Source organism: Oncorhynchus masou, chromosome 3, assembly GCF_036934945.1.
Source record: "Oncorhynchus masou masou isolate Uvic2021 chromosome 3, UVic_Omas_1.1, whole genome shotgun sequence".
NCBI lineage: Eukaryota > Metazoa > Chordata > Actinopteri > Salmoniformes > Salmonidae > Oncorhynchus > Oncorhynchus masou.
The window spans coordinates 3,339,968-3,364,484 of record NC_088214.1 but is presented as its reverse complement, the minus strand read 5'-3'; the positions used below and the strand labels follow the sequence as shown (position 1 = coordinate 3,364,484).

At 50.3% G+C, this 24,517-nt stretch overlaps 2 protein-coding genes and 1 long non-coding RNA gene across 3 annotated transcripts in view; all 3 read right to left on the bottom strand.

Moving 5' to 3' along the window:
- Positions 1-7,382, bottom strand: part of LOC135509028 (ras-related protein Rab-31-like) — a 235,218-nt gene extending 227,836 nt beyond the window's left edge. The window contains exons 1-4 of the mRNA XM_064929322.1: positions 7,202-7,382; positions 6,505-6,584; positions 5,194-5,275; positions 1,098-1,169 (exon numbers count right to left, since the gene is read on the bottom strand). Coding sequence (XP_064785394.1) covers positions 1,098-1,169; positions 5,194-5,275; positions 6,505-6,584; positions 7,202-7,237 — 270 coding nt within the window. The 5' untranslated portion in view covers positions 7,238-7,382. The remainder of the gene's footprint in view (positions 1-1,097; positions 1,170-5,193; positions 5,276-6,504; positions 6,585-7,201) is intronic.
- Positions 7,383-8,066: 684 nt separating this feature from the next.
- Positions 8,067-10,451, bottom strand: LOC135509084 (uncharacterized). Its single transcript, XR_010450886.1, has 2 exons — positions 10,269-10,451; positions 8,067-10,144 (listed from the first exon to the last, which is right to left on the bottom strand). It is a non-coding gene; the product is annotated as an uncharacterized LOC135509084 (long non-coding RNA).
- A 2,432-nt stretch (positions 10,452-12,883) lies between these two features.
- The window catches only part of ralbp1 (ralA binding protein 1), a 31,646-nt gene continuing 20,012 nt past the window's right edge, over positions 12,884-24,517 (bottom strand). The window contains 6 exon segments of the mRNA XM_064929357.1: positions 12,884-13,251; positions 13,510-13,658; positions 16,248-16,295; positions 16,298-16,361; positions 21,499-21,609; positions 23,247-23,378. Coding sequence (XP_064785429.1) covers positions 12,934-13,251; positions 13,510-13,658; positions 16,248-16,295; positions 16,298-16,361; positions 21,499-21,609; positions 23,247-23,378 — 822 coding nt within the window. The 3' untranslated portion in view covers positions 12,884-12,933.

Here is a 24,517-nt window from a genome sequence, read left to right as displayed (position 1 = left end):
AGGGCAGACAGACAGACAGGTAGAACAGAACAGGGCAGACAGACAGACAGGTAGAACAGAACAGGGCAGACAGACAGGTAGAACAGAACAGGGCAGACAGACAGGTAGAACAGAACAGGGCAGACAGACAGGTAGAACAGAACAGGGCAGACAGACAGGTAGAACAGGGCAGACAGACAGATAGGTAGAAAAGAACAGGGCAGACAGACAGGTAGAACAGAACAGGGCAGACAGACAGGTAGAACAGAACAGGGCAGACAGACAGGTAGAACAGAACAGGGCAGACAGACAGGTAGAACAGGGCAGACAGACAGACAGGTAGAACAGAACAGGGCAGACAGACAGGTAGAACAGAACAGAACAGGGCAGACAGACAGGTAGAACAGAACAGGGCAGACAGACAGGTAGAACAGAACAGGGCAGACAGACAGGTAGAACAGAACAGGGCAGACAGACAGGTAGAACAGAACAGGGCAGACAGACAGGTAGAACAGAACAGGGCAGACAGACAGGTAGAACAGAACAGGGCAGACAGACAGGTAGAACAGAACAGGGCAGACAGACAGGTAGAACAGGGCAGACAGACAGATAGGTAGAACAGAACAGGGCAGACAGACAGGTAGAACAGAACAGGGCAGACAGACAGGTAGAACAGAACAGGGCAGACAGACAGGTAGAACAGAACAGGGCAGACAGACAGGTAGAACAGAGCAGACAGAACAGGGCAGACAGGCAGAACAGACAGGCAGACAGCACAGACCAATGGCCAGGTTACACTTTACTCCAGGACTGATTTGTCAATTTTCACTTTTTACCCCCAATGCCTCCTTTCTCTAGCCTGGGTCCATATTCATAAAGTAGAAGTGCTGATCTAGAATCAGGTCCCCACCTGTCCAATATAAAATCTTAATTATAATGATCTGAAAGGCAAAACTGATCCTAGATCACCTACTGTGAGACTCTTTCTGAATACAGTCCCTGGTCTCAGATCTGTTTGGCATGACAATGACCACAGGAGTTGGCAAGACAACACAAATAGGCCACACTGTAATGTCTCTGGTCTGGAATCCACACAGAATATTGATCGGGTTCCTTACCAGTTTGGTGATGTCATAGACAATGACAGCGGCGGCAGAGCCTCGGTAGTACATGGGAGCCAGCGAGTGGAACTGGAACACAAACATTCAGGAAGTTAGCTATGAACAAGGGGAAGTTGCAGTTCATATGATTGAATTACTGGGTTTAAACCATGTTTAACTAACTAGTTCAGCTTTAGGGTTTAAAAAATTAAATATTCAAGTTTAAATACAAATAGGAAATAATATACATTTGGAGAAAGAGATGAGATACCAGCTACAGTAGAGCAAAACAATACAACTGTGAGCTATTTTTCGCCCCATGTGTTAAGGACGTAATGATGAGGCCTTCCAACAGCACGTCTGGTCAGCATATTGCCCATCCTACACACTTTTCCATTTACACCCCACCCCTGTGAGTCATCACACCACAACAATACTATGAACCTTGAACTCTGACCCATGGTGTGTCCCAGAATAACAAAACCACATCTTCTCTGAGAATAGGAATTCTTCTCATGATGACTAGACATATGTTACACAGTCAAGAAAAGATTGTGTAAGCCACCTGAGCAGTGATTGGACAGACACCATCGGCATCCAGGAAGTGTGGCTATGGCAACGCGAGACAAGACAACAATGTCAAACTAAATCTCGGTCCAATGGACAAATCAAATAGTGATTAGTTGCCCATTTCTGACCCTTCCAGTCTCCATGAATCAGCCTTTACCTCCCGGCGAGCAGTGAAACTGATTTTGGACATTATTTTATTGTTGACTAGATAAAATGAAAACAAGGTGAACAGGTTTTTCTAATCTCCCAGAATGAGTTGGGTCCTATTTTGCCATGGCAACCCTACCAGTGAGAGCAGTGGAGGCTGCTGATGGGAGAACGGCCCATAATAATGTCTGGAATGGAGTCAATGGAATGGAAGTCAATAGAATGGAGACAATGGAATGGAAGTCAATGGAATGGAGACAATGGAATGGAAGTCAATAGAATGGTGTCAATGGAATGGAAGTCAATAGAATGGTGTCAATGGAATGGAAGTCAATAGAATGGTGTCAATGGAATGGAAGTCAATGGAATGGAAGTCAATAGAATGGAGACAATGGAATGGAAGTCAATGGAATGGAGTCAATGGAATGGAGACAATGGAATGGAAGTCAATGGAATGGAAGTCAATAGAATGGAGACAATGGAATGGAAGTCAATAGAATGGAGACAATGGAATGGAAGTCAATAGAATGGAAGTCAATGGAATGGTAGTCAATGGAATGGTAGTCAATGGAATGGTGTCAATGGAATGGTGTCAATGGAATGGAAGTCAATGGAATGGAAGTCAATGGAATGGAAGTCAATGGAATGGAGTCAATGGAATGGAGACAATGGAATGGAAGTCAATGGAATGGAAGTCAATAGAATGGAGACAATGGAATGGAGACAATGGAATGGAAGTCAATAGAATGGAGACAATGGAATGGAAGTCAATAGAATGGAGACAATGGAATGGAAGTCAATAGAATGGAAGTCAATGGAATGGTAGTCAATGGAATGGTAGTCAATGGAATGGTGTCAATGGAATGGTGTCAATGGAATGGAAGTCAATGGAATGGAAGTCAATGGAATGGAAGTCAATGGAATGGAGTCAATGGAATGGAGACAATGGAATGGAAGTCAATGGAATGGAAGTCAATAGAATGGAGACAATGGAATGGAGACAATAGAATGGAAGTCAATAGAATGGAAGTCAATAGAATGGAGACAATGGAATGGAAGTCAATAGAATGGAGACAATGGAATGGTGTCAATGGAATGGTGTCAATGGAATGGTGTCAATGGAATGGTGTCAATGGAATGGAAGTCAATAGAATGGAAGTCAATGGAATGGTAGTCAATGGAATGGAAGTCAATGGAATGGTGTCAATGGAATGGAAGTCAATAGAATGGAAGTCAATGGAATGGAAGTCAATGGAATGGTAGTCAATGGAATGGTGTCAATGGAATGGTGTCAATGGAATGGAAGTCAATGGAATGGAAGTCAATGGAATGGAAGTCAATGGAATGGAAGTCAATGGAATGGAAGTCAATGGAATGGAGTCAATGGAATGGAAGTCAATGGAATGGAAGTCAATAGAATGGAGACAATGGAATGGAGACAATGGAATGGAAGTCAATAGAATGGAGACAATGGAATGGAAGTCAATAGAATGGAGACAATGGAATGGAAGTCAATGGAATGGAAGTCAATAGAATGGAGACAATGGAATGGAAGTCAATGGAATGGAAGTCAATGGAATGGAAGTCAATGGAATGGAGACAATGGAATGGAAGTCAATGGAATGGAGACAATGGAATGGAAGTCAATGGAATGGAGACAATGGAATGGAGACAATGGAATGGAAGTCAATGGAATGGAGACAATGGAATGGAAGTCAATGGAATGGAGACAATGGAATGGAAGTCAATGGAATGGAAGTCAATGGAATGGAAGTCAATGGAATGGAAGTCAATGGAATGGAAGTCAATGGAATGGAAGTCAATGGAATGGAGACAATGGAATGGAAGTCAATGGAATGGAAGTCAATGGAATGGAAGTCAATAGAATGGAGACAATGGAATGGAAGTCAATGGAATGGAGACAATGGAATGGTGTCAATGGAATGGAAGTCAATGGAATGGAGACAATGGAATGGAAGTCAATGGAATGGAGACAATGGAATGGAAGTCAATGGAATGGAGACAATGGAATGGAGACAATGGAATGGAAGTCAATGGAATGGAAGTCAATAGAATGGAAGTCAATGGAATGGAGACAATGGAACAGAAGTCAATGGAACGGAAGTCAATAGAATGGAGACAATGGAATGGAAGTCAATGGAATGGTGTCAATGGAATGGTGTCAATGGAATGGAGACAATGGAATGGAAGTCAATGGAATGGAAGTCAATGGAATGGTATCAATGGAATGGAAGTCAATGGAATGGAGTCAATGGAATGGAGTCAATGGAATGGAAGTCAATGGAATGGAAGTCAATGGAATGGAGACAATGGAATGGAGACAATGGAATGGAGACAATGGAATGGAAGTCAATGGAATGGAAGTCAATAGAATGGAGACAATGGAATGGAAGTCAATGGAATGGAGTCAATGGAATGGAAGTCAATAGAATGGAGACAATGGAATGGAAGTCAATGGAATGGAGACAATGGAATGGAAGTCAATGGAATGGAATGGAAGTCAATGGAATGGAGACAATGGAATGGAAGTCAATGGAATGGAGTCAATGGAATGGTGTCAATGGAATGGAAGTCAATGGAATGGAGTCAATGGAATGGAGTCAATGGAATGGTATCAATGGAATGGAGTAAATGGAATGGAGTCAATAGAATGGTATCAATGGAATGGAGTCAATGGAATGGAGACAATGGAATGGAGACAATGGAATGGAAGTCAATAGAATGGAAGTCAATGGAATGGAGACAATGGAACAGAAGTCAATGGAACGGAAGTCAATGGAACAGGAGACAATGGAATGGAAGTCAATGGAATGGAAGTCAATGGAATGGAAGTCAATGGAATGGAAGTCAATGGAATGGAAGTCAATAGAATGGAGACAATGGAATGGAAGTCAATGGAATGGAGTCAATGGAATGGAGTCAATGGAATGGAGACAATGGAATGGAGACAATGGAATGGAGACAATGGAATGGAAGTCAATGGAATGGAAGTCAATAGAATGGAAGTCAATGGAATGGAGACAATGGAACAGAAGTCAATGGAACGGAAGTCAATGGAATGGAGACAATGGAATGGAAGTCAATGGAATGGAAGTCAATGGAATGGAAGTCAATGGAATGGTAGTTAATGGAATGGAAGTCAATGGAATGGAAGTCAATAGAATGGAGACAATGGAATGGAAGTCAATGGAATGGAAGTCAATGGAATGGAGTCAATGGAATGGAGTCAATGGAATGGAAGTCATGTTGTTTAAAATATCATTCATTTGCATAATTCCATTCATTATTACAAGCCATCCTCCAATCAGCAGCCTCCACCGAGTGAGAATGTGGAACAGATAAAGGATGAGGAAAAGGAGAAAGAGGATGTACCCACCCTTTCCTGTCCCGCTGTGTCCCAGATGAGGAACTTGTGTAGTTCGTGTCCACACGGGACCGTCTTGGTTAAAAACGATGCCCTGCAAGTATCACAGAACGTTAGGCCTAGCATAGTCTTAATCATTAAGACAACGGTCGAGGATGATAGGATCGTGTTAACTGTTGATGACAGAATAGGTCAAGAACAAGAAGGGCCGGTCAGAGCAGGACAGGTCAGAGCAGGACAGGTCAGAGCAGGACAGGTCAGAGCAGGACAGGTCAGAGCAGGACAGGTCAGAGCAGGACCGGTCAGAGAAGGACAGGTCAGAGCAGGACCGGTCAGAGCAGGACCGGTCAGAGCAGGTCAGGTCAGAGCAGGTCAGGTCAGAGGACCGGTCAGAGAAGGACAGGTCAGAGCAGGACAGGTCAGAGCAGGACAGGTCAGAGCAGGACCGGTCAGAGCAGGTCAGGTCAGAGCAGGTCAGGTCAGAGGACCGGTCAGAGAAGGACAGGTCAGAGAAGGACAGGTCAGAGCAGAACAGGAAAGAGCAGAACAGGACAGAGCAGAACAGGACAGGTCAGAGAAGGACCGGTCAGAGCAGGACAGGTCAGAGAAGGACAGGTCAGAGAAGGACCGGTCAGGACAGGACAGATCAGAGCAGAACAGGAAAGAGCAGAACAGGACAGGACAGAGCAGAACAGGACAAGTCAGAGCGGTCAGGACAGGTCAGAGCAGGACAGAACAGGAAAGAGCAGAACAGGACAGGTCAGAGCAGAACAGGTCAGAGAAGGACCGGTCAGAGCAGGACAGGTCAGAGAAGGACAGGTCAGAGAAGGACCGGTCAGGACAGGTCAGAGCAGGACAGAACAGGAAAGAGCAGAACAGGACAGGTCAGAGCAGAACAGGACAGAGCAGAACAGGACAGAGCAGAACAGGACAAGTCAGAGCAGAACAGGACAGGTCAGGACAAAACAGAATAGAAGAATAACTTTATTTTTCCCCTCGAGGGATGATGAATGTTTTAGACTCAGTAACCATCAAAGCCTATCATGAGATACCGAATCAGAAAGAGAATCAGACAGAGAAAGCTGGATTTGAATATAAAGCCCTTATTTCCGAGAAAATCCTTCTGACACATAATTACTCTTTTAATTTTCTTCCCTGGACATAAGACAGAGTTTGAGACTCTAGTTTTATTTTAGATTTTCGTGCATTTAACTTGATAATCCACAAAAAAAAGGTATTCAGAACAGGACAAGCAGGAAGCTAAATACACACTTGTTGCTGCCTATTGACTAAAATAAAGGTATTAACGCTCTGACAACTTACCCTATCGTTGGACTGACGTTGTGGTCGAAATGGTCTTGTACAAAACGACATACAATACTAGACTTGCCCACTCCTGTATCCTACCGAAAGAAATAAGAAATTGGTGAAATGCTATATCGGGGATACTCGGGCTGTACAAAAGACTCGAGAAGATACACAACGCTATTGGCTAAAGCATCCTAGTAGCCTGTTGTTGTTGTTGTTTGTGTATCTTACGCTAACCAAGGATACATACCTACTGTATCTGTAGGACCGAATGGTTACTTTATAAAATCTGTAACCGGATGGTGGCGTAACGGTTGGTATTGGTCAGAAGAGCCATTCCAAAACAAAATGCACCGTAAGGGAAATCACTCAATGGACCAGGACAACAACACTAACAACACCGCAGTACAATAAACAACAACAACATAATACACAAAGGGATTTGTAAAGGCATATCAAGGTCAGAGGAAAGGTTATGATTAGGTTATGTGGCGGCGACTACACATTATTTTACTAAAGAAATGTCTCAAATGTACAACGACTCTTCGACAAGATGAGATAAAGATGCAGTTTCTATACGAGGTCAAATTCTAGCAAGACAGATAGACATTCAAACGGTCGTGTTCCCAGTATAAAGAGATACAACCGGACCGCAGACAGACAAAAGGAATTTCCAAAGAGAATCAACCACCCAATAACTTATTTCACTTACTCCCAGAAGACACACTTTTAATTCCCGTATGGCCATTTTAAAGAGTTATAGCAATCTAGGCATACTTCTTCCGTTTCTTTTCAACGCCTTTGTCTCTCCACGTTTGCTTACAACGTATTTTGTCTTTAGATAAGAGAACGAACTTCAGCCCCTAAGCAGGACGACTGGCCATCTTTCTAAATGTAACGGGATCAGCTGAAGCGAACGTCCCGGAACGCTCAATGTCACGTCACGGCGTAACCTCTTCCGTTACTTTTACGTTCACAAGCGATAAGAACTGAAAAAGACGAGGAGATAAAAGAAAAAAAAAATAGTCCCAGAGAATAAACTATTTATTTTAAACTCTAGATTAGCGGTCCCCCAAAACAGGAGTGAATATGGTGAGAAAAGAGAGAAGGTGTGCGAGTGAAGAGGACACACAGCGGAAACTATAACCGCGACATGTTACGGTTAATTCCAGGTATATTGTGTATATTATTAATGTAGCCTGTGAGAATGGACTTGGAGTTGGATGAGGAGACTTTTTGCCATAGCAATATTTAGTGTTTGTTCAGAAGTTCCCAATATGACCTATCAATAAGTTTTGAATAGACAGCGCTATGATGCACACGGCTGAAGACAGAAGATAATATAATTTTCCTCAAATCTGGTTAATCTCCAGGTTTCTTAAACCCTCTGAGCTACAGATTGCAATTTTAGGGTCAAGGTCAGCTTCTATATATCACGTCCTGACAAATGTTAAAACAGCTATCTAAATCAAAATTTGATTCATTCATTGATTAACACGACAACCTTGGGGGTAGTTTTACTGGTGTTTATATAGAAATAAATAACAAGAAAAGATGACCAATAAGGAAGCATGATGTTCAGTTCTACACCTTTATTTTTCAACTGTCATGGGAAGCTAGGAAAGCCTTTAACAATATGAAAATAACCTTATGGCGAAGATTAAACCGCAGTTACGAGTCATTCCATTTCAATCGGAACAGATTCGTTAATAAACGATAACATTTCTAAAATCACATTTCCCCGGCAACAGGATTTGCTCAGACCAAGAAGTTCAACGTTGTAGAACAGAGCGCTGTCACACTTCCTTCAGTTAATTCAGATCATTACTTACGTCAAAAGAAGAAAGAAATGCCGAAAAACAACATAAGAGTTGAAAATACAGTATGTTTTACATTTTACAATAATGTACATGCACATGCTGCTGTGCCGTCTTAATGTCCTTCGCTTTCACCCATCACAAATTGACAACGACAGGTAAAGTAGCATGTTTCCATTGTTCCAATGGTCATAGACTATGTATTCTGTAATGACTGACTTATAATGTTGACTTGCGCCCAATTATAACAAGCTCTTGTTTATTAGGGCACAGAATGAAATAAAATAAAATGTTTTGCAACGGAAAGAGAAAAAAAATGTGCATTTCTCATTGAACAAGTTAAGTTCGTGCCACCCCGTTTCCAATTTGTTTTCTTCCGTTTGGTACCCAATGAACACAACCCAGTCCTTCTGACCCTCTTGTCAATAAGAGATATAATTATGAATATGGAAAAAGGCAGGCAACATTTTACTTGAAGGGTACCTACATAAGGACTTCATAACCCATCCATAAAACATTCATAAGCACTACATAAGCATTTATCTCTTTGGGTTCGGAATGTGTTCTCTCCTACCTCCTCCTCTCCTACCTCCTCCTCTCCTACCTCCTCCTCTCCTACCATTCAACAGGCTTGTATTAACAGGCACAGCAGTGCCCAGTGAAGTTGACATGTTCGTGCTGCTTCTTCAGCTTACCATCGTCTACTATATATTATATTACTGAATAAATGGCATCAGGTAGGTACATTTAAACATGTTCTATTAGCAAGGATTTAGTCTTCTTCTCCCAATATCTACCAGCATATTATGTAAATATATAATAGATAGACTAATCGGCAGGGTAGCCTAGTGGTTAGAGTGCTTGGGCCAGTAACCTGAAGGTTGCAAGTTCAAATCCCCGAACTGACAAGGTAAAAATCTATCATTCTGCCCCTGAACAAGGCAGTTAACCCACCGTTCCTAGGCCGTCCATTGTAAATAAGAATTTGTTCTTAACCTTTATTTAACTAGGCAAGTCAGTTAAATAAAACATAAAATAAATAAAAAAAATAAAAATGTATTAATGTTTCCAAATATTTATATTCATCATGCAGCACCAACATCAACACGTGTAAATGAAGCATTTCTTCTTTAAAAAAAGAAGAAGAAGAAGACAATGTTTCCAATGACATCATCAGTGTGCATCATGTGGTTTTAAACAATTATGGAGACGCCATTGCATGTCATTGGCAACGCTCGTAATTATATTGTTTACAACAACAACAACAACAAAAACGCGCTGTTTTCTCACACGTTGATGTTGAGGTGGTGATGGAGATGATGAATATGAAGTTGTAAAAAAAAAATGTTTGACATCTCTCTTTAATGTTGTCTTTAGTGGTTCTATCGACCCGACAGACCCGTGTGTCTCTCTCTCTCTCTCTCTGTTATTATGGCACAGAGGATCCATTCCATCCATGATTGGTGCAGGACTGGTACAGGATTGGTACATGATTGGTGCAGGACTGGTACAGGAGGATTTGTAAAGACAAGCATTAAGTAGAGTTGTTTTTAATGTTGTTGTTTAACATGGGCCATATTAAAAAGCTGTCATCTTAGATGCTTTTCTATCATTTATAGGTCTGTATTCATAAAGCAACCGAGTAGGAGTGCTGATCTAGGATCAGTGTAGCCTTTTAGATTGTAGTGAATAAGAACTACATGGACAGAGAGGATCTGATCCGAGATCAGCACTCCTACTGTGAAACGCTTTGTGAATATAGGACCTGGAGCCTACCTCGTCCTTCATTAGTAGCCTCTCTTCTCCTCTCCTACCTCCTCCTCCTCTCCTACCTCCTCCTCCTCCTCCTCTCCTACCTCCTCCTCCTCTCCTACCTCCTCCTCCTCTCCTACCTCCTCCTCCTCTCCTACCTCCTCCTCCTCTCCTACCTCCTCCTCCTCTCCTACCTCCTCCTCCTCCTACCTCCTCCTCTCCTACCTCCTCCTCTCCTACCTCCTCCTCTCCTACCTCCTCCTCTCCTACCTCCTCGTTTGGCCAGGGAGAAGGGGAGAGATGGATAGAGACCAGGGAGAGATGGATAGAGTCCAGGGAGAGATGAATAGAGACCAGGGAGAGATGAATAGAAACCAGGGGAGATAGAGAGATGGATAGAGACCAAGGGAGATGGATAGAGGCCAGGGAGATGGATAGAGCCAGAAGATGGGTAGAGGCCAGGGAGAGATGGGGCCAAAGAGAGATGGGTAGAGGCCAGGGAGAGATAGAGGCCAGGGAGAGATGGAGTAGAGGCCAGGGAGAGATGGGTAGAGGCCAGGGAGAGATGGGTAGAGGCCAGGGAGAGATGGGTAGAGGCCAAAGAGAGATGGGTAGAGGCCAAAGAGAGATGGGTAGAGGCCAAAGAGAGATGGGTAGAGGCCAAAGAGAGATGGGTAGAGGCCAAAGAGAGATGGGTAGAGGCCAAAGAGAGATGGGTAGAGGCCAGGGAGAGATGGGTAGAGGCCAGGGAGAGATGGGTAGAGGTCAGGGAGAGATGGGTAGAGGTCAGGGAGAGATGGGTAGAGGCCAGGGAGAGATGGGTAGAGGTCAGGGAGAGATGGGTAGAGGCCAGGGAGAGATGGGTAGAGGCCAGGGAGGCCAGGGAGATGGGTAGAGGCCAGGGAGAGATGAGGCCAGGGAGAGATGGGAGAGGTCAGGGAGAGATGGGTAGAGGTCAGGGAGAGATGGGTAGAGGTCAGGGAGAGATGGGTAGAGGTCAGGGAGAGATGGGTAGAGGTCAGGGAGAGATGGGTAGAGGTCAGGGAGAGATAGAGGTCAGGGAGAGATGGGTAGAGCCAGGGAGAGGCCAGGGAGAGATGGGTAGAGGCCAGGGAGAGATGGGTAGAGGCCAGGGAAGATGGGTAGAGGCCAGGGAGAGATGGGTAGAGGCCAGGAGAGATAGAGGTCAGGGAGAGATGGGTAGAGGTCAGGGAGAGATGGGAGAGGTCAGGGAGAGATGGGTAGAGGTCAGGGAGAGATGGGTAGAGGTCAGGGAGAGATGGGAGAGGTCAGGGAGAGATGGGTAGAGGTCAGGGAGAGATGGGTAGAGGTCAGGGAGAGATGGGTAGAGGCCAGGGAGAGATGGGTAGAGGCCAGGGAGAGATGGGTAGAGGCCAGGGAGAGATGGGTAGAGGCCAGGGAGAGATGGGTAGAGGCCAGGGAGAGATGGGTAGAGGTCAGGGAGAGATGGGTAGAGGCCAGGGAGAGATGGGTAGAGGCCAGGGAGAGATGGGTAGAGGCCAGGGAGAGATGGGTAGAGGCCAGGGAGAGATGGGTAGAGGCCAGGGAGAGATGAAGAGCCCAGGGAGAGATGAAGAGCCCAGGGAGAGATGAAGAGCCCAGGGAGAGATGAAGAGCCCAGGGAGAGATGAAGAGCCCAGGGAGAGATGAAGAGCCCAGGGAGAGATGAAGAGCCCAGGGAGAGATGAAGAGCCCAGGGAGAGATGAAGAGACCAGGGAGAGATGAATAGAGACCAGATGGATAGAGACCAGGGATAGATGAATAGAGACCAGATGGATAGAGACCAGATGGATAGAGACAGGGAGAGATGAATAGAGACCAGATGGATAGAGACCAGGGATAGATGGATAGAGACCAGATGGATAGATGAATAGAGACCAGATGGATAGAGACAGGGAGAGATGGATAGAGACCAGATGGATAGAGACAAGGGAGAGATGAATACAGACCAGATGAATAGAGACCAGGGATAGATGGATAGAGACCAGATGGATAGATGAATAGAGACCAGATGGATAGAGACAGGGAGAGATGGATAGAGACCAGATGGATAGAGACAAGGGAGAGATGAATAGAGACCAGATGGATAGAGACAGGGAGAGATGAATAGAGACCAGATGGATAGAGACAAGGGAGAGATGGATAGAGACCAGATGGATAGAGACAGGGAGAGATGAATAGAGACCAGATGGATAGAGACAGGGAGAGATGGGTAGAGAACAGGGATAGATGGATAGAGACCAGATGGATAGAGACAGGGAGAGATGAATAGAGACCAGATGGATAGAGACCAGGGAGAGATGAATACAGACCAGATGGATAGAGACAGGGAGAGATGGATACAGACCAGATGGATAGAGACAAGGGAGAGATGGATAGAGACCAGATGGATAGAGACAGGGAGAGATGGATAGAGACCAGATGGATAGAGACCAGGGAGAGATGAATACAGACCAGATGGATAGAGACAAGGGAGAGATGGATAGAGACCAGATGGATAGAGACCAGGGAGAGATGGATAGAGACCAGATGGATAGAGACAGGGAGAGATGGATAGAGACCAGATGGATAGAGACCAGGGAGAGATGAATAGAGACCAGATGGATAGAGACAGGGAGAGATGGATAGAGACCAGATGGATAGAGACAGGGAGAGATGGGTAGAGGCCAGATGGGTAGAGGCCAGGGAGAGATGGATAGAGACCAGATGGATAGAGACAGGGAGAGATGGGTAGAGGCCAGATGGGTAGAGGCCAGGGAGAGATGGATGAGATAGAGGCCAGATGGGAGAGGCCAGGGAGATGGATAGAGACCAGGGAGAGATGGAGAGGGATGTGTAGAGCTGCAGAGGAGCTCACAGGTTGGTCTCCCTCCTATCTTTACTAGGGGAAGGTTTAGGGGGATCCTTGGCGGTGACAGCTTTCCCGTTCTTGGCTTCGATCGCCACCACTGGCTCTGCTGCTGCAGGGGAAACCACGGCAACTACGGAACGTTTGGTCTGCTCCTCGCTCCTCGCCTCGGGGCTGGGCTGTATGGGCGGAGCCTGTTCTGCTGGAGGTGGGGCTGTCAGCTCCTGTAGCTTGTGGGTCTGGAGGAGGCGGAGCTGAACGCGCAGTTCCAAGATGGCTTCCTGCTCCTCATGGATGGCCTGGTTGAAGTGGGTGTTCTTGTTCTGGAGAATGGCGAGATGGAGACACAAGGAGAGACCGTTCAGACAGACAGAGACAGAGAGAGGGAGAGAGACAGAAAGAGAGAGACAGAGAGAGAGAGAGACAGACAAAGAGAGAGAGAGAGAGGGAGAAAGAGAGAGACAGACAGACAAAGAGGGAGACAGCAACAAGAAGGAAAACTAGATGACACAGAATAAAAGCACTAAGTACATCAGAGCTCAGACATCCCCCCCGCTCTCTCTTCTCCCTCCGTCTCTCACCTCCAGTTCTTCGTTCTGTTTGTGCAGCTCTTCCAGGATCATCTGTAGTTCCTCCTCGTCTTCGCTCTCACTCTCGCTGTCTGAAGAGTACTCCTCTGTCTCACTGCGACCCTGTTGACGACTATAGACACAGGGAGAGGAGAGCTTAACTTATATTCACCAGTGGACAAAATATTAAGAAATCCTTCCTAATATTGAGTTGCCGCCCCCCCCCCCCCCCCTCAGAACAGCCTCAATTCATCAGGTCATGAACTCTACAATGTGTTGAAAGCGTCTCCACAGGGATGCTGGTCCGTGTTGACTCCAATGTTTCCCACAGTTGCGTCCAGTTGGGTGGTGGAACATTCTGGATACACACACTTCCATGGTGCAGTCTATACCAGTTGTACTGGCCGCGTGTGACAAACAACATGTGAACTATGAATATATCAAAATGATATTTTACATGGATAGAATGTTTCGTCTTTGTAACACAAAACACACCCATGGATGTTAGGTTGATAAATGTATAGTGACCGGAAGGTTGCAAGTTCAAACCCCCGAGCTGACAAGGTACAAATCTGTCGTTCTGCCCCTGAACAGGCAGTTAACCCACTGTTCCTAGGCCGTCATTGAAAATAGGAATTTGTTCTTAACTGACTTGCCTAGTTAAATAAGGGTAAAAAAAAACATTTAAAAAATCTACACTCACAATGTTTGTTCAAGTCCTGGGATTTGTCGAACAGTAGACATTTGTATTTATTTAATCTTTATTTAACTAGGCAAGTCAGTTAAGAACAAATTCCTATTTTCAATGACGGCCTAGAAACAGTGGGTTAACTGCCTTGTTCAGGGGCAGAACAACAGATTTGTAACAGGATAGCTGAGCTGACTCAAGATTGTAAAATCTACACTTTATAAAAATAAATGTAAAGTGTTGGTCTCCTGTTAGTGAGCATTTCTCCTATGATAATCCATCCACCTGTTCAGACCGGTGACCTCCTGCAGGTCACGTCAGTCAGAGCTGTGACCTCCTGCAGGTCACGTCAGTCAGAGCTGTGACCTCCTGCAGGTCACGTCAGTCAGAGCTGTGACCTCCTGCAGGTCACGTCAGTCAGAGCTGTGACCTCCTGCAGGTCACGTCAGTCAGAGCTGTGACCTCCAGCAGGTCACGTCAGTCAGAGCTGTGACCTCCAGCAGGTCACGTCAGTCAGAGCTGTGACCTCCTGCAGGTCACGTCAGTCAGAGCTGTGACCTCCTGCAGGTCACGTCAGTCAGAGCTGTGACCTCCTGCAGGTCACGTCAGTCAGAGCTGTGACCTCCAGCAGGTCACGTCAGTCAGAGCTGTGACCTCCTGCAGGTCACGTCAGTCAGAGCTGTGACCTCCAGCAGGTCACGTCAGTCAGAGCTGTGACCTCCAGCAGGTCACGTCAGTCAGAGCTGTGACCTCCAGCAGGTCACGTCAGTCAGAGCTGTGACCTCCTGCAGGTCACGTCAGTCAGAGCTGTGACCTCCAGCAGGTCACGTCAGTCAGAGCTGTGACCTCCAGCAGGTCACGTCAGTCAGAGCTGTGACCTCCTGCAGGTCACGTCAGTCAGAGCTGTGACCTCCTGCAGGTCACGTCAGTCAGAGCTGTGACCTCCAGCAGGTCACGTCAGTCAGAGCTGTGACCTCCTGCAGGTCACGTCAGTCAGAGCTGTGACCTCCAGCAGGTCACGTCAGTCAGAGCTGTGACCTCCTGCAGGTCACGTCAGTCAGAGCTGTGACCTCCTGCAGGTCACGTCAGTCAGAGCTGTGACCTCCTGCAGGTCACGTCAGTCAGAGCTGTGACCTCTAGCAGGTCACGTCAGTCAGAGCTGTGACCTCTAGCAGGTCACGTCAGTCAGAGCTGTGACCTCCAGCAGGTCACGTCAGTCAGAGCTGTGACCTCCAGCAGGTCACGTCAGTCAGAGCTGTGACCTCCTGCAGGTCACGTCAGTCAGAGCTGTGACCTCCAGCAGGTCACGTCAGTCAGAGCTGTGACCTCCAGCAGGTCACGTCAGTCAGAGCTGTGACCTCCAGCAGGTCACGTCAGTCAGAGCTGTGACCTCCTGCAGGTCACGTCAGTCAGAGCTGTGACCTCCAGCAGGTCACGTCAGTCAGAGCTGTGACCTCCAGCAGGTCACGTCAGTCAGAGCTGTGACCTCCTGCAGGTCACGAGTCAGAGCTGTGACCTCCTGCAGGTCACGTCAGTCAGAGCTGTGACCTCCTGCAGGTCACGTCAGTCAGAGCTGTGACCTCCTGCAGGTCACGTCAGTCAGAGCTGTGACCTCCTGCAGGTCACGTCTGTCAGAGCTGTCGACCTCCTGCAGGTCACGTCAGTCAGAGCTGTGACCTCCTGCAGGTCACCAGAGAGCTGTGACCTCTAGCAGGTCACGTCAGTCAGAGCTGTGACCTCCTGCAGGTCATCAGTCAGAGCTGTGACCTCCTGCAGGGGAGGCTGTGGCAGGTCACGTCAGTCAGAGGGGAGGTCACGTCAGTCAGAGGGACCTCCAGCAGGGTCAGTCAGAGCTGTGACATCCAGCAGGTCAGTCAGTCAGGCTGTGACCTCCAGCAGGGGGAGCTGTGACCTCCAGCAGGACGTCAGTCAGAGCTGTGGGAGGTCACGGGAGTCAGAGCTGTGACCTCCTGCAGGTCACGATCAGTCAGAGCTGTGACCTCCTGCAGGTCACGTCAGTCAGAGGTGACCTCTAACAGGTCACGTCAGTTAGAGTTCTGACCTCTGGCGATCTCGGCCCTCAGTCTCTCGATCTCCTCCTTCTCTGTAGGATCTGTCTCCTCAACACCTGCTCCAGAGATATCAGCTCCTCCTGCTCTGTCAGGATCTCATTCTCCTGTAGGGAGGAGGGGAGAGAGGGGGAGGCAGGGGAGAGAGGGGGAGGCAGGGGAGAGAGGGGAGGCAGGGCAAAGGGGAGGCAGGGCAGAGAGGGGGAGGCAGGGCAGAGAGGGGGAGGCAGGGCAGAGGGGAGGGGGAGGCAGGGGGGAGAGGAAGGAGGGAGGGCAGAGGGAGGGAGGGAGGCAGGGAGAGAGAGGGAGGCAGGGAGGGAGAGGGAGGCAGGGAGGGGAGAGGGGGAGGCAGGGGGGGAGAGGGGGAGGGAGGGGGAGGAGGCAGGGGGGGGGGAGAGAGGGGAGGCAGGGGAGAGAGGGGGAGGCAGGGAGGGAGAGAGGAAGGCAGGGAGGGAGAGAGGGGGAGGGAGGCAGGGAGGGAGAGGAAGGCAGGGAGGGGGGGAGGCAGGGGAGGGAGAGGGAGGCAGGGAGGGAGAGGGAGGCAGGGAGAGAGAGAGGGAGGCAGGGGGAGGAGAGGAAGGCAGGGGGAGAGGGAGAGGGAGGGAGAGGGAGGCAGGGGAGGGAGAGGGAGGCAGGGGAGAGAGGGGAGGCAGGGGAGGGAGGGAGGCAGGGAGGGAGGGGAGGCAGGGGGGAGAGGGGGAGGGAGAGGGAGAGGGGGGAGAGGGAGAGGCAGGGGGAGAGGCAGGAGGGAGTGGAGAGGGGAGGCAGGGAGGGGAGAGGGCAGGCAGGGAGGGAGAGGGAGGCAGGGGAGGGGAGAGGGAGGCAGGGAGGGGAGAGGGAGGCAGGGAGGGGAGAGGGAGGCAGGGGGGGGAGAGGAAGGCAGGGAGAGGGAGAGGAAGGCAGGGAGGGGAGAGGAAGGCAGGGAGGGGAGAGGAAGGCAGGGAGGGGAGAGGGAGGCAGGGAGGGGAGAGGCAGGCAGGGAGAGGAGAGGGAGGCAGGGAGGGGAGAGGGAGGCAGGCAGGGGAGAGGGAGGCAGGCAGGGGAGAGGGAGGCAGGGAGGGGAGAGGCAGGCAGGGAGAGGAGAGGGAGGCAGGGAGGGGAGAGGCAGGCAGGCAGGGAGGGGAGAGGCAGGCAGGCAGGGAGGGGAGAGGAAGGCAGGCAGGGAGGGGAGAGGCAGGCAGGCAGGGAGGGAGAGGAAGGCAGGCAGGGAGGGGAGAGGCAGGCAGGCAGGGAGGGGAGAGGCAGGCAGGCAGGGAGGGGAGAGGCAGGCAGGGGAGGCAGGGAGGGGAGGCAGGGAGGGGAGAGGCAGGCAGGGGAGGCAGGGAGGGGAGAGGCAGGCAGGGGGAGGCAGGGAGGGGAGAGGCAGGCAGGGGAGGCAGGGAGGGGAGAGGCAGGCAGGGCAGGCAGGGAGGGAGAGGCAGGCAGGGAGGGGAGAGGGAGGGGAGAGGGAGGCAGGGAGGGAGAGGGAGGCAGGGAGGGGAGAGGAAGGCAGGGAGGGGAGAGGGAAGGAGGGAGGCAGGGATGGGAGAGGAAGGCAGGGAGGGGAGAGGGAGGAGGGGAGGGAGAGGGAGGCAGGGAGGGAGAGGGAGGCAGGGAGGGGAGAGGAAGGCAGGGGAGGGGAGAGGAAGGCAGGGAGGGGAGAGGAAGGCAGGGAGAGGGAGAGGAAGGCAGGGGAGAGGGAGAGGCAGGCAGGCAGGGGAGAGGGAGGCAGGCAGGGGAGAGGGAGGCAGGGAGGGGAGAGGTAGGGAGGGGAGAGGAAGGCAGGGAGGGGAGAGGAAGGCAGGCAGGGGAGAGGAAGGCAGGCAGGGAGAGGGAGGCAGGGAGGGGAGAGGGAGGCAGGGAGGGGAGAGGCAGGCAGGCAGGGAGGGGAGAGGCAGGCAGGCAGGGAGGGGAGAGGCAGGCAGGCAGGGAGGGGGAGGCAGGCAGGGGAGGCAGGGAGGGGAGGCAGGGAGGGGAGAGGCAGGCAGGGGAGGCAGGGAGGGGAGGCAGGCAGGGGAGGCAGGGAGGGGAGAGGCAGGCAGGGGGGGGGAGGCAGGGAGGGGAGAGGCAGGCAGGGAGGGAGGCAGGGAGTGGAGGGAGGCAGGGAGGGGAGAGGCAGGCAGGGAGGGAGAGGGAGGCAGGGAGGGAGAGGGAGGCAGGGAGGGGAGAGGAGGGAGGGAGAGGAAGGCAGGGAGGGGAGAGGGAAGGCAGGCAGGGGAGAGGAAGGCAGGCAGGGGAGAGGAAGGCAGGAGGGGAGAGGAAGGCAGGCAGGGGAGAGGAAGGCAGGCAGGGGAGAGGGAGGCAGGCAGGGGAGAGGAGGCAGGGAGGGGAGAGGGAGGCAGGGAGGGGAGAGGCAGGCAGGCAGGGAGGGAGAGGCAGGCAGGCAGGGAGGGGAGAGGCAGGCAGGCAGGGAGGGGAGAGGCAGGCAGGGGAGGCAGGGAGGGGAGGCAGGAGGGGGAGGCAGGCAGGGGAGGCAGGGAGGGGAGAGGCAGGCAGGGGAGGCAGGGAGGGGAGAGGCAGGCAGGGAGGGGAGGCAGGGAGGGGAGAGGCAGGCAGGGAGGGGAGGCAGGGAGGGGAGAGGCAGGGAGGGGAGGCAGGGAGGGAGAGGCAGGCAGGGAGGCAGGGGGGAGAGGCAGGCAGGGAGGCAGGGAGGGAGAGGCAGGCAGGGGAGGCAGGGAGGGGAGAGGCAGGCAGGGAGGGGAGAGGCACTATTCAGCATAAATCAGCAGATCATTTCCATAATGTCCATGTTTGTGTGGTTCCCTGTGTGGACCCTGTGTGTCACCGTGTGTGTCACCCTGTGTGGTACCCTGTGGGTACCCTGTGTGTCACCCTGTGGTCACCCTGTGTGGTACCCTGTGTGGTACCCTGTGTGTCACCCTGTGTGGTACCCTGTGTGTCACCCTGTGTGTCACCCTGTGTGTCACCCTGTGTGTCACCCTGTGTGGACCCTGTGTGTTACCCTGTGTGTCACCCTGTGTGTCACCCTGTGGGTACCCTGTGGGTACCCTGTGTGTCACCCTGTGTGTCACCCTGTGTGGTACCCTGTGTGGTACCCTGTGTGGTACCCTGTGTGGTACCCTGTGTGTCACCCTGTGTGGTACCCTGTGTGGTACCCTGTGTGGTACCCTGTGTGTTACCCTGTGTGTCACCCTGTGTGTCACCCTGTGTGTCACCCTGTGTGTCACCCTGTGTGTCACCCTGTGTGTCACCCTGTGTGGTACCCTGTGTGTTACCCTGTGTGTTACCCTGTGTGGTACCCTGTGTGGTACCCTGTGTGGTACCCTGTGTGTCACCCTGTGTGTCACCCTGTGTGGTACCCTGTGTGTTACCCTGTGTGTCACCCTGTGTGATACCCTGTGTGGTACCCTGTGTGGTACCCTGTGTGTGTCACCCTGTGTGGTACCCTGTGTGTCACCCTGTGTGTCACCCTGTGTGGTACCCTGTGTGTCACCCTGTGTGTCACCCTGTGTGGTACCCTGTGTGTGGTACCCTGTGTGTGGTACCCTGTGTGTGGTACCCTGTGTGTCACCCTGTGTGTCACCCTGTGTGTCACCCTGTGTGTCACCCTGTGTGTCACCCTGTGTGGTACCCTGTGTGACACCCTGTGTGTCACCCTGTGTGTCACCCTGTGTGTCACCCTGTGTGTCACCCTGTGTGTCACCCTGTGTGGTACCCTGTGTCACCCTGTGTGGTACCCTGTGTGTCACCCTGTGTGTCACCCTGTGTGGTACCCTGTGTGGTACCCTGTGTGTCACCCTGTGTGGTACCCTGTGTGGTACCCTGTGTGGTACCCTGTGTGGTACCCTGTGTGTCACCCTGTGTGTTACCCTGTGTGTCACCCTGTGTGTCACCCTGTGTGGTACCCTGTGTGGTACCCTGTGTGGTACCCTGTGTGTCACCCTGTGTGTTACCCTGTGTGTCACCCTGTGTGGTACCCTGTGTGTCACCCTGTGTGTCACCCTGTGTGGTACCCTGTGTGTCACCCTGTGTGGTACCCTGTGTGGTACCCTGTGTGTCACCCTGTGTGGTACCCTGTGTGGTACCCTGTGTGGTACCCTGTGTGTCACCTGTGTGTCACCCTGTGTGTTACCCTGTGTGTTACCCTGTGTGGTACCCTGTGTGTACCCACCCTGTGTGGTACCCTGTGTGTCACCCTGTGTGGTACCCTGTGGTACCCTGTGTCACCCTGTGTGTCACCCTGTGTGTTACCCTGTGTGTCACCCTGTGTGTCACCCTGTGTGGTACCCTGTGTGGTACCCTGTGTGGTACCCTGTGTGTCACCCTGTGTGTTACCCTGTGTGTCACCCTGTGTGGTACCCTGTGTGTTACCCTGTGTGTCACCCTGTGTGTCACCCTGTGTGGTACCCTGTGTGGTCACCCTGTGTGGTACCCTGTGTGGTACCCTGTGTGTCACCCTGTGTGTTACCCTGTGTGTTACCCTGTGTGGTACCCTGTGTGGTACCCTGTGTGGTACCCTGTGTGTCACCCTGTGTGTCACCCTGTGTGGTACCCTGTGTGTTACCCTGTGTGTCACCCTGTGTGTTACCCTGTGTGTCACCCTGTGTGGTACCCTGTGTGTCACCCTGTGTGTCACCCTGTGTGGTACCCTGTGTGGTCACCCTGTGTGTCACCCTGTGTGGTCACCCTGTGTGTTACCCTGTGTGGTACCCTGTGTGTTACCCTGTGTGGTACCCTGTGTGGTACCCTGTGTGTGGTACCCTGTGTGTTACCCTGTGTGTCACCCTGTGTGTCACCCTGTGTGGTACCCTGTGTGGTACCCTGTGTGGTACCCTGTGTGTCACCCTGTGTGGTCACCCTGTGTGTCACCCTGTGTGGTCACCCTGTGTGTTACCCTGTGTGTTACCCTGTGTGGTACCCTGTGTGGTACCCTGTGTGTCACCCTGTGGGTCACCCTGTGTGGTACCCTGTGTGGTACCCTGTGTGTCACCCTGTGTGTCACCCTGTGTGGTACCCTGTGTTACCCTGTGTGTCACCCTGTGTGTCACCCTGTGTGTCACCCTGTGTGGTACCCTGTGTGGTACCCTGTGTGTTACCCTGTGTGTTACCCTGTGTGGTACCCCGTGTGTTACCCTGTGTGGTACCCTGTGTGGTACCCCGTGTGGTACCCTGTGTGTGGTACCCTGTGTGTGGTACCCTGTGTGTGGTACCCTGTGTGGTACCCTGTGTGGTACCCTGTGTGTTACCCTGTGTGGTACCCTGTGTGGTACCCTGTGTGTTACCCTGTGTGTTACCCTGTGTTACCTGTGCCAGCAGTATGTTGACCACTTCTTCTTCATTCTCAGTCATCTCTTCTTTAGAAACGTCTTCTTTAGAGAGGCTGGCTATCTCCTGGGCGATCTTAGTCTCACACTCCTGGACACACACACACACACACACACACACACGTCAGAGAGGCTGGCTATCTCCTGGGCGATCTTAGTCTCACACTCCTGGACACACACACACACACACACGTCAGAGAGGCTGGCTATCTCCTGGGCGATCTTAGTCTCACACTCCTGGACACACACACACACACACACGTTAGAGAGGCTGGCTATCTCCTGGGCGATCTTAGTCTCACACTCCTGGACACACACACACACACACACGTTAGAGAGATCGCATCTCAAACACTCCTGGGAGGTACATATTTCGTTACAGTACAGCCTTATTCTAAAATGGATTAAAAAATGTTTTCCCCCTCCCCCTGTCTACACACAATACCCCATAATGACATCACAATAGCCCATAATGACATCACAATAGCCCATAATGACATCACAATACCCCATGGACCGGAGTCTGTACGGGACTCTGTACGGGAGTCTGCAGCAATGGGACAAGACTGTTACAACCATGAAATTTGAAAAAACGGGACTCTGTACAATGGGACTCTGACCAGGGAGTTGCAGCAATGGGACAAGACTGAAAACTCCAAGTGGGCTGTCATGTGCCTTTTACTGAGGAGTGGCTTCCATCTGGCCACTCTACCATAAAGGCCTGATTGGTGGAGTGCTGCAGAGATGGTTGTCCTTCTGGAAGGTTCTCCCATCTCCACAGAGGAACTCTCTCTCCTCTTGGTGGTTCCAAACTTCTTCCATTTAAGAATGGAGGCCACTGTGTTCTTGGGAACCTTCAATGGTGCAGAAATGTTTTGGTGCCCTTCCCCAGATCTGTGCCTCAAGGCAATCCTGTCTCGGAGCTCTACGGACAACTCCTTCGACCTCGTGGCTTGGTTTTTGCTCTGACCTTATATAGACAGGTGTGTCTCTTTCCAAATCATGTCCAATCAATTGAATTTCCCACAGGTGGACTTGCAATCAAGTTAGAAAAAATAATCATTCTTTGGATGTTTTTAACATTTTTTTTTAAAAACCTGTTTTTGCTTTGTCATCGTGGGTTATTGTGATTGTCATCGTGGGGTAGTGTGATTGTCATCGTGGGGTAGTGTGATTGTCATCGTGGGGTAGTGTGAGGTCATCGTGGGGTAGTGTGAGGTCATCGTGGGGTAGTGTGAGGTCATCGTGGGGTAGTGTGAGGTCATCGTGGGGTAGTGTGAGGTCATCGTGGGGTAGTGTGAGGTCATCGTGGGGTAGTGTGAGGTCATCGTGGGGTAGTGTGAGGTCATCGTGGGGTAGTGTGATGTCATCGTGGGGTAGTGTGAGGTCATCGTGGGGTAGTGTGATGTCATCGTGGGGTAGTGTGAGGTCATCGTGGGGTAGTGTGATGTCATCGTGGGGTAGTGTGATGTCATCGTGGGGTAGTGTGAGGTCATCGTGGGGTAGTGTGAGGTCATCGTGGGGTAGTGTGATGTCATTGTGGGGTATTGTGATGTCATTGTGGGGTATTGTGATGTCATTATGGGGTATTGTGTGTAGATTGATGAGGAACATGTTTTATATAATCCATTTTAGAATGAGGCTGTAACGTAATGTGTAACAAAATGTGGATAAGGAAGAAATCTGAATCCATTTTCCAAAAGCCCTGTATGTTGTGTGTGTCCTTGCCTGTCTCTTCGCCTCCCGTAGTTTGCGTTTTAAAGCGGTGAGGATTCGTTGGACCTCCCAGAGCCTCTCTTCTTTAGACAGATCCTTCACCCCAGCCTGGAGGTCTCTGTGGAGGCAGTTCAGCAGAAACTCCTAGGGGGGGAGACATTACCATACAGAATTATAGTAACCATACAATATAACCTTTAATATTAACGACACAATCAGTAACACTGAACATAATATAAATATACATAATAACATAATAAAATATAGAATATAAAAACACAACATGCAACAATTCCAAAGAGTTACAGTTTTTAGAAGGAAATCAAGTCAATTTAAAAAATATATATATAATAAATTAGGCCATGATTTATGGATTTCACATGACCTCTCAGGGGTGGAGTCATGGGTGGGCTGGGGATGACATAGTCCCACCCACTGAGGAGCCCAGCCAATCAGAATTATTCTTTTTTTCCCACCAAAGGGCTTTATTACAGACAGAAATACTCCTGACTCCTCCCACAGGTGGATTCAGACAGAAACACTCCTGACTCCTCCCACAGGTGGATTCAGACAGAAACACTCCTGACTCCTCCCACAGGTGGATTCAGACAGAAACACTCCTGACTCCTCCCACAGGTGGATTCAGACAGAAACACTCCTGACTCCTCCCACAGGTGGATTCAGACAGAAACACTCCTGACTCCTCCCACAGGTGGATTCAGACAGAAACACTCCTGACTCCTCCCACAGGTGGATTCCGGTAGTCAGCAAGCCACTTGCACTCAAAACTTGAGACATCTGTGGCATTTGTATTTATTATGGATCCCCATTAGTTCCTGTCAAGGCAGCAGCTACTCTTCCTGGGGTTTATTATGGATCCCAATTAGTTCCTGCCAAGGCAGCAGCTACTCTTCCTGGGGTTTATTGTGGATCCCCATTAGGTTCCAGCCAAGGCAGCAGCTACTCTTCCAGGGGTTTATTATGGATCCCCATTAGTTCCTGCCAAGGCAGCAGCTACTCTTCCTGGGATCCAGCAAGCCAATTATGGCAGTTTAAACCATTTTAAAAACATCACAATACATTCACAGATTTCACAACACACTGTGTGCCCTCATGCCCCTACTCCACCACATATCTACAATACATGTGGGTTTATTATGGATGTTATCGTGTGTGTGTGTGTGTGTGTGTGTGTCTCTTCACAGTCCACGCAAAATATAAGGTGTATTTTTAACCTGTTTTTTAAATGTAATTTTACTACTTGAATTAGTTACCTGATGTGG